Source organism: Macadamia integrifolia, chromosome 7, assembly GCF_013358625.1.
Source record: "Macadamia integrifolia cultivar HAES 741 chromosome 7, SCU_Mint_v3, whole genome shotgun sequence".
Lineage (NCBI taxonomy): Eukaryota > Viridiplantae > Streptophyta > Magnoliopsida > Proteales > Proteaceae > Macadamia > Macadamia integrifolia.
In genome coordinates this window covers 22,636,668-22,646,756 of record NC_056563.1, presented here as the reverse complement: position 1 = coordinate 22,646,756, position 10,089 = coordinate 22,636,668, and the positions used below count along the sequence as shown (strand labels likewise).

General features: G+C 35.4%; 1 protein-coding gene across 1 annotated transcript in view; it reads left to right on the top strand.

Annotated features, from left to right (window-relative positions):
- LOC122083623 (U-box domain-containing protein 35-like) overlaps positions 1-3,959 on the top strand; it is an 8,781-nt gene extending 4,822 nt beyond the window's left edge. The window contains exons 5-9 of the mRNA XM_042651489.1: positions 475-683; positions 889-990; positions 1,125-1,553; positions 2,637-3,389; positions 3,498-3,959. Coding sequence (XP_042507423.1) covers positions 475-683; positions 889-990; positions 1,125-1,553; positions 2,637-3,389; positions 3,498-3,677 — 1,673 coding nt within the window. The 3' untranslated portion in view covers positions 3,678-3,959. The remainder of the gene's footprint in view (positions 1-474; positions 684-888; positions 991-1,124; positions 1,554-2,636; positions 3,390-3,497) is intronic.
- The last annotated feature ends 6,130 nt before the right edge of the window (positions 3,960-10,089 follow it).

Below are 10,089 nucleotides of genomic sequence, written 5' to 3'. Positions count from 1 at the left end.
CCCCCCCCCCCCAAAAAAAAAAAAATAATCATCCTAGTTACTGTATGAGAGATTTCAAAAATATTCTTGGTGGTAAATACAGGATTAACAATCTCTTGGCTATGCTTCAAAGTTATAGTGAGGAGTCTTTATTCAGATATGAAGAAATGTCCCCTCTGGTGCCTTCTGAAATATGAATTATGTTTAGAATTATAGAGAACTTGTTTAATTTGGGTTGGGTTTAAGAATGCTGAGTTTGTTACCAAGTTGGAAAAGGATGGCAATATTTTATCCAAAAAAAAAAATATGGCAATTTACGTAAATTGATTTAATGCAGTGCTGCAAACTTGCTTTAGTGTTTCTCTGCTCTTTTGATATTTGGCATGGGAAGATCCACTCTCAGCAGTTCCATACTCTCATTCCTGTCTTCCTTTTCTAGATTAACACAATGGTTTCTAGCCTTTTCAACTATTAACCAGATCCTACTTTGTACAGGATCAACTCAAAACCATTCTAGAGGTCCATCTGTGGATATCAATGATGTGGAGGACATTATGAGTTCATATTCCGGTGATGCAGATATCCAAAATGATGGAAGTAGATTTTCTAGTTATGAAAGCTTTCGGACAGATTATGGATCATGTGTATCTACTCGTGCTTCCACTTCAGAATCTCTGACGGATTCTGGTTCATTAGGAGGGCAGGTAATTTGATTCTTTTTTTTTTTTTTTTTTTTTATGTATAAAATTCAGTGCAATAATATTCATCAGTGAATAGACATTAAGATGAGAAAAGTTCAAGACTGGTGTATGAAACTGATTAATGGGATAATCATTACTATCTGGCCGTCTTCTGCTTCTTCTTCTTGCATTCCTAATTTTAATCTAACAACTTCTTCTCTATATGCAGGTTGATATTAACTTTGAGTTAGAAAAGCTGAGAATTGAACTCAGACATGTCCAAGGAATGTATGCAATGGCTCAACAAGAGAAAGTCGATGCTTCTCGGAAGGTAAGCTCAGGTCCCTACAGTGAAAGAACGGACAAGTTCGTTCGAATCTATTAGAGTTATTTTTTATAGAGGAAGAGCAAGAATCAGTCGTGAGTCTTATGTGTAATCATGCTTATGCTTATGATCTGTATCAGCTAAATGATCTAAGTGAACGCCGGAAGGAAGAAGCAGTTAAGGTCAAGGAGGTCACCTCCAAGGAGGAGGAAGCTAGAGAACTGGCAAGACAAGAGAAAGAGAAACATGAAGCAGCGAGGAAGGAAGCTGAGTACATAAAAGAATGTGCCGAAAGAGAAGCTTTAGAAAAGAAGCAAGTCGAGATTAAAGCCGACCAGGTTGCCAAAGAGAGAGAAAAGCTTGAGAAAGCCCTTACAAACCCTGATCACCCATATGAGATTTTCACATGGGAAGAAATTGTATCGGCGACCTCATCATTCTCTGATGATCTTAAGATTGGAATGGGAGCATATGGTGCAGTTTACAAGTGTTGTTTGAATTATACAACCTCAGCTGTTAAAGTCCTTCACTCTAAAGAGAGTCGGTGGACCAAGCAATTCCAACAGGAGGTAATGAAATTCTTTTTCATCCGAAAACTCTGAATCATTTTCTCTCTGAATTGATCTATTCTCTTCACCTATATGAATATCAGCCTATGGTCATTCATGGGGCCTTTATGTATCACAAGTCACACCCTTATGGCTGTTTGAGTTGCATGCAGACCCTTTGGTCTTCCAAGTTTAAATGAACATTCAATGCTTCAATGCTTAACAGACAACTAGAGTTGTAACACTGTGAGGGGTGAAAGATACAGATCAGATTTGAATCCATTGTAATATGATTCTAAAACTGGTTCAGGAACTAAAAGGTATATGAATTGAATCCCCATCCCCAAGTATCTAAACTAGAAAATCGAAATTTTCAAAATTCATTTTGGAAAGAAAATTTACAGATAATAATTTAGAAGCAATCAATGTATTCTTTCATAAAGTGAAGTCTATGTGAGAAAATGAGGTGGCACTCATAAATCACCATTATTAAGTATGACAATCACAAGTTCACATGGTTCTACCATACTGTGGACACGCTCTAAAATGTTGACAAGAATATGGGAATGGTGTTAGATGAGGTTTATTAATTCCTTAAAGTACTGTTTTACTATTTTACTGAACATATTGAAGCCAAATGTAAAGCTACATTGGATTAATTTCTTTTTTTTTCACCACCTTCTCCATTTGTGCTCAGGAACTCAGTTTGCTTTTCTTATTGATTTCACCTACCCCAGAATGAGTTAAATAGAGATTCTCGTTACCAGAAAACAGAAGTGTGAGCCTTAGCGTGTTGCACTCTGGAGCGAGGCGCTACTATTGAATAAAAAATCCCTTAAAAAAGGGACTCTTGAAAATTTTGCAACTCAACAATCATAAGTTTCATGATATGATTCAAATTATAAATTCATAGTTGCAAGACAGAACATCAGAGGATTTGTTATCGAAAGGGATTCATGCATGTCAAAATTGTTTAGGTTTTTGAAGATTTAGTAAATATGTGAGCTTTAAAGCCTTTTTAACTTTATTCTGCACTGAGAAATCAATGTTTCATCTGATCTTTTTTGAGAAAACATTCATGTATGTTTTGTTCAATGCTTCCAGGTTGAAATCTTGAGCAAAATCCATCATCCACATTTGCTTCTTCTTCTTGGAGCCTGTCCTGATCATGGCTGCCTAGTTTATGAGTACATGGAGAATGGGAGCCTGGATGAGAAGTTGCTTGGGAAAAATAATGCACCCCCCATCCCATGGTTCGATCGGTACCGAATAGCTTGGGAAGTAGCCTCTGCATTGATTTTCCTACACAATTCAAAACCAAAACCAATCATCCATTGTGATCTGAAACCAGCAAACATCTTGCTTGATCATAACTTTGTCAGCAAGATAGGTGATGTAGGCCTTTCCATGTTGCTTCCTTCAGACCCTTCTTCTGTAGCTACCATGTACAGGGATTCGGGCCTTGTTGGGACTCTTTGCTACATAGATCCTGAGTACCAACGGAGTGGAATGATCTCACCCAAGTCCGACATTTATGCGTTTGGCATGGTGATCTTGCAGTTGCTAACTGCAAAACCTGCAATTGCACTGACCCGCATAGTGGAAAAGGCTATAGAAGATGGCCATTTGATGGATATTTTGGATTTGGAGGCTGGGGAGTGGCCAATCAAAGAAACACAGGAATTGGCTGTGTTGGGATTGCACTGTGCAGAACTACGACGTCATGACAGACCTGATTTGAAGACGCAAGTCCTTCCAGTTTTGGAGAAATTGAAAGCAATTGCCGATAAGGCCAGAGATTTGGCACCCACTGTCAGATCATTCCCTCCGCAACACTTCATCTGCCCAATACTTCAAGTACACCTCATACAGATACTTAAATTTGTTTGCTTTTATCATCTTCTCCTTGCTATTATGCTGCACTGGATTGGAATTTTAACATGGGAACTGATTGTTATCTTACAGGAGATAATCGTTGATCCCTGTGTTGCAGCAGACGGCTACACGTATGAGCGCAAAGCGATTGAGAAATGGCTCAAAGATAATGATAACTCACCAATGACTAATTTACCTTTACCCAATAAGAATCTTTTGCCAAACTATTCTCTTCTTTCTGCAATTATGGAGTGGAAGTCCAGAAGATAATGGCACCTGAAGATTATTATTATTATTTTTTTTTATAAATATATAAATTTGTTGTAAATATATAGTTGTATAGATTATTCGTTGGGATAAGGCTGAGTCGAGTTGTATAGAACTATAGATTATGTAGTTTCCAAAGGAAAATTTTGACTGATACTCTCATGTCCATGTAAGTCTACGGGGCTTTGGTGCTTAGTTTTTTATATCATCTACATTTCACACATTGTGATGATGTTTTTTCTCATCGGAGCTTAAAAATATATAAAAAAGTGAGATTTTTGATAATGCAGGTAAAAAGCACTGTGAATTATCGTTTAAGATCCCACCTAACACACCATAGATCTTGTTCTCAAATAATAATTGTCATTAAGGTCCTGCCTAACAGCAGGGATCTTGTGGTCACATAATAAATTATGGTTAAAGTCCCACAATACGTCAGTGATCACATAATAATTATCTTAGGGTTCCACCTAACACCAGGGACATTGTGTTCCAAATGGTCCTATTTCTTCAAATGTAGGACCTATGTATTGAGGGGAGGTTTGTGGTGGAGTTGGATGTGATTATAAACACACCCAGCTTCTCTTAATCCATTAAAATGTAGAAGGCTTTACGTGTAGAGAATCTCTTCACCGATGAAATCTGACCCTTTGATGGCATGCCAACCCTCTCCCCTTTTTATTAGATAGCAGATAAGGGTATTGTGAGCACTTTAACATATAAGATGGGTTTGAAGGGAAAAAAAAAAAAGTTAGACACATAGTGGACCATGAGTTCAACTACAGGCCAACATGGTTTGCCCTAAATATGCTTTTCCACACCTCACATCGGTAAAGAGATTTCTCTCCTATGGTCGATCTCACTGGAGTGTACCTGTGCCAGGAGTTAGCGTTCTCTTACCCAAATTTCAAATACCCTTTGATACATTTCGGACATTTAAATATAGCACGTAGGGTCATTCCTAGATTCGAATGTGTTTGAGAGGATCTGGGATCCAAAGAGAACTTTTAGCATTGGGTTGTGCTCTCTTACTACATTGTGAGATGGGGCCTATTGACATCTTTGATAGAGTAGTAAGGACACACCAGCCACTATTACAAGAAGTGTTATTGGACCGGTCTTCATGTGAACTTGGACCCTTATTCTTGCTTTTTGTAATTATGAAATAGAGACTAATTGACATATCTTTTTATCTTGTAATTTCTCTACAAGAAATCTAGCAACAGGACCTACTGGACAAAGATCAATGCCAAGCATTCAATCTTTGTGATTTACTTATTCCTTCATAATAGACCTTTATATCCAAATCTGATGAGATATGTATCACATTTTATTGCAACATATATAAATTACGACTTTGTAGGGAGTTTGCAAGAAGCGCTGCAAGGAGCTTACTAGGGACTGCAAGGAACAAAAGAGTAGGAGTGGGTGCGCATGATAGTATGAGAAGACTGTCAAGATGTAATTGACTAGCTCATGTAACAGAGTGCGAAAGGGTGGTCATGGGATATTTTTAGTTTGCTTTATGATGTTCAACAATTTATGAAATATCTCGAGTGTGTAAGTATTGTTAAGAAAACTTGGAATGATGTTTTGATTGCTCGTAAATACGCATTCAGGGTTTGCTCGTAAATATATATATATATATATATATTTTTTTTTTTTTTTTTTTAATCTTCCGAAGTATTTGCCTATCCATGGGAAATTCCTTAAGGTATGTCCTATTTAGGCAAGTAGTACTATGTTACCTAACTAATTATTAAAGGTCATCTGCTTCTTTTTATCTTTTTCCATTGTCTCATCTAAAACTGTAACCATATTCACTCCAAGAAATCTAATGGATCTTTCAATCCAAATATTTTCTTGGAACTTAGTGAGGGGCATATCATATGCCTTTATCTTTTCCTTCACACTTGTAGTTGTAGCTAGGCCATACAATTTCGTACAAGTTTGTCTAACCTTTTGTTACAACTCTAGAGTACCCTAACAAGGACTGTCACCATTAAAGAAAGTTCCATTATTTTGGAAATGGTCCCATATAGGGAATTCCAATTTTTCTGGTTAAGAAACAACTATTTTATCTAAATAGATATTCTCCATGATAGTTTCAATAAGGGTTTTAATCGGTTCAATTCCATCTAAACGGTCTGTTTCGTTTGATTCATGATGTAATAGGCATATACGGAATATTATGGCTCCAATTTTTCAAACCAATAATGACTATTTTTTCGGTTTTGGCTATCCATATATTACTTTGTTTTAAATTGACTAAATAATTTCATTGTCAAAGAGAAGAATATACAAGGGAGAGAATGAGGGGAGGGGGAGCAATCTCCGACATGCCCATCGAAAAAAATACAACTAACACTAACAAACAGATAAGTCTTTGCACAACGCCACAAGAGGTCAGCACAAAACAAAACTATCTTAGGGAAGAGCGGCGGGAGAAATAGTGGAAGTAGGAAGGCCATAGGAGACAACAATGAGCTTGTTTCTTGGGATATTGTAGATAGTGCGATGATTGAGGGATCTCAACTTGGAGTTGATATCAAAGTAGATAACTTTCCAAATCATGTCAAATGAGTGAGTTATGGAAGTCCATCTACAATGATCTCTCTCCATCCAAATATGAATTATCCATATTTTTATCTAATTTAAATTCGATTTTAGTCATTCCATTTAATTTGATTCAGTTATTTGATTCAAATTTGATTTGGTCAAAATTTTAGTATTATAGTGACAATCTTATTGTAACCAAATGTGGGTACACAATGCAAAACTACCCAAACAAAGTAAATTTCTAAAGTTTAGTATTGAAGTTAAATTTGATCATCCATCTCTTTTAGTTATTAAAATTCAAAAATTATAATAAGCATTTGTAAGTTTTAGATAAAAACCCATCAAGCAAACATCACATGGCTACAACTAGCTAATTTAGTGAAGATTAATATTTCCAACCAATGATTTTATATCCAGCCTTATAAGCATGCACTGCACATGGGTATCCGTATCACTACATTTGTAATATTGAATGGATCGAGGAGATATTTGCAAGTAGTCTAAAATTAAGTTAATTCCTACTTCTTACATGTTAATTATGACTTCTTAATTAATGGGTTTTGTTGAGAGGAAGAAGGATGGAAGCTTCATATTTACACCTCATTAAGTACCAAGACATGTATCAATCCCATATATTTGCTCCCATGATACTACTCTGATCAAAGCTTTTGCCATATTTTATTACCACTTTACATTTGGATATGTGTGTATCTGTGTATGTGAGTGTACGTGTGCGTTTGCATGTGCATGTCTCTCATTGAGATTTTCTTATATTTCTTAAGTGTGAATGTATAAATATCTTATCATTTCTTTATCTTAGTTGCCCTTTATATATATATATATATATATATATAAAGCTTGTCTTAACATAAAGTTACATTAATTTCTCTTTTTTTTTCAGAAAAAAATGGGGTAAAAATTAAATAGAAAAACCAAACAAATCCCTACAAAAGAGCATTTATATTTTTATGGTTTAAAAGTAAGTAATACAATCTTATTCCAATATTTTAGATAGTTAAGAAAGCACACACCAACGGCATTTGTGGGTAAGGGTGTTAGTCAGATTGGTTTGGATTTTGGTTTGGTTGTGGTTCAATTTTGGTTCAGTTCAAGATACAGCAATTGAACCAAAATTGATGAAAATTTAGAACACTAACATGGTTCAGTTTTCATACGATTTCATAATCAGTTCATTATTCGGTTTTGACACAATTTGTCGCTATTTTAGGTGTTTGAGCTAACATTTTAAATCTTCACAGACCGAAAAAAAAAAAACTATATATATATATATATTTAAAGATTATAAATTCACCAAACTATTGTTTAAAATTTTTATCACTTAAATTAATTAAAATTTTTAAAAATTAAATTAAATTTATTCAATTCACTTCAAATCAATGGTTTCAACCTGAAAATAAAATCAAACTGAACCAAGAGAATATTCCATAATTTAAATGAAAAAGGAAACAATGAGGCGCCAAAAGGATCACTTATTAATTGTTACACTACTTATTACTACTACTGTTACATGTGGGTTCACAATAGGTTCCAAAATTCATTCACCAAGAATTATTAATAAACCTAGTAAAGCCAGAACCCTACCCGACAGAAACAATCAAATAGGAATCTGTTAAATTATAGATCCCTTAGTTGATTGCTAGATGTGGGCCCCATCAAATAATAAAGGGAATTTCCCTCGTATCAATATTTATTAAGAATCAATCCTAACCAATGTGGATATTATCATCATCATTATAGCTTAGATTATAAACAAGCTTAGGAAATGATTAGATAAGAGACAGTTTGGCATATATTATAATACCATTAAACCCTCATGTGCTTCTGCTCATCATTCCCAATTATATCATGGGGGATATCATTAATAATATTGCATTATAATATAAGAACCAAATCAACCAAACATGCCTTCCAAGAAAGTACACTAACACCTTCCCTTTCCTTCCCATCATACTCTCTCCCTTTCTCATTAGTCTATTATTAATTAAGCCCAAGTACCCAGGGTACTGTCTTGATTGAAAGCGTAAATGGTTAAAAATGTAATCTTATAAAAGATAAAATAACTCTAAAAATCTCCGTATCCTACCCCGCACGTGCACATAAGCATCCCATCACGTGGCTAAGGTTTTTTGTGTGGGGCCCACTTGCCAACTTTGGAACCTAGAATATGTGTAGTACAAAAGCTTTGATCGGACGGTTGGGGGGGAGCATGTATGTGGGGACCACATGACTATAGGGAGACCAGTTGGTGCTGGCTGACTAGGCAGGGGGAATGATTTGGTTCACCGACTTCCACCGGAAAAGAAGGCGAGAGAAGAGAAAGAAGCATAGTTTTGTTGATTAAAGAAATGGTGACCAAAATGATTTAGTTACGGGGGGCCCGCACTAGAGTTCTGACCATTGACCAGATCCAGCAGAAAAAAGGTCAGGGGGAACTTTGACTGCCATGTGCACACGTACGGGTTCCGAGATCACACGTTCGCCTCGCTGTCGTAGACTCTGTCCTTCTGGGTTTCCTCGTAGGCTCCACATGGATGAAATTTTATACAATACGCAAGTGGCTTTTTCTTTTTTTTTTTTTTGGGTTAGAACAAGTGGGGGTATCCAAGTTACCAAAATAACCCCATTTGAGTATCACTATCTTAAATACAAGTAAGCTTTGTTTGGTAGGAACAATAATGATGATTTCAACATTTTGTCCCACTTACTATCATTTAAGGTTGAAGAAGGGTATACATGGGAGTTAAAGGGATAGGTTTTGAATCTTCACATGTACGTCTAGGTGAACATATGCGTGTAGGATTTATTTTCATTAATGGAAACCTTAGGAACATTACTACACTATAAATATATTTAGTGCATACATGTACATGCACATACATGTATACATATGTACTTAAGGCCCATTTGATAATGTTTCTGCTAACCATGTTTCAAGAAACGATAGAAACATAAATTTTCATTTTTAGAAACAGAAATAGAATTGAAGGTATTTGATAAGTCATGTTTCTGGAAGTTGATAGTAATCAGCGAAAGAATGGTCACGAGTTATTTTCATAAACGGCGAAACAAGTCTACTTGTTTCGCTTGGGTCACTTATTGAACCATAAATAGATAGAAATTTCAATTTATATTTTTGAAAACTAGTGAAACGAAACAATTTTATCAAACGCTTTTTGTTCTGTTTCTTGAAACGTTATCAAATGAGCCCTCAATCTTGTCCAAATAATTCAAGGCCCTTGTATCACTCTATATCAGGTCTTCAAAACTATCATATGGTAGGATAAATAGGGGCCACAAATTTTGCCTCTAATAGCTTTTGCATAGTGTTATTGCATAAAAAATTCAACCATTTTCATCAATCCCACATCAAGCATCCCTTGAGATTAAGAGTGTTAAAATAGAATCGAAATCGTTTTTTGAAATTGAACCAATTCGTTTACGATGGAATTATGAAATTGCTTAATAAATGGTTTGATTTTAATTTAAAAAATGAGACCGTTTAGTTAATTAAATAGTTCAGTTTTTGGTTTAAAAAATGAAAAAATTTAAACCGATTAAATAAACAGATAAACAAGAGAGAGAGCCAGAATGGAAGATAACATGTATAGAACCTTAAAGGGTAAAAAAGTTAATTCACTACCCTTAAAGGGTAGTTTAGATATCTTAGGGTAGGCAGATTGTATGATTGATGGTGGTGATTGCGATGGGTGGTGTATTTTGAGAGGCAGCATAAGGATAATTTCGTAAATAAAGAGAATGAAGATTAATGAAGGAGAGTGTGAAGAAGGGCCATGGTCACGTGGGAATCACATGCGAGATGAGCCTCGTACGTTGC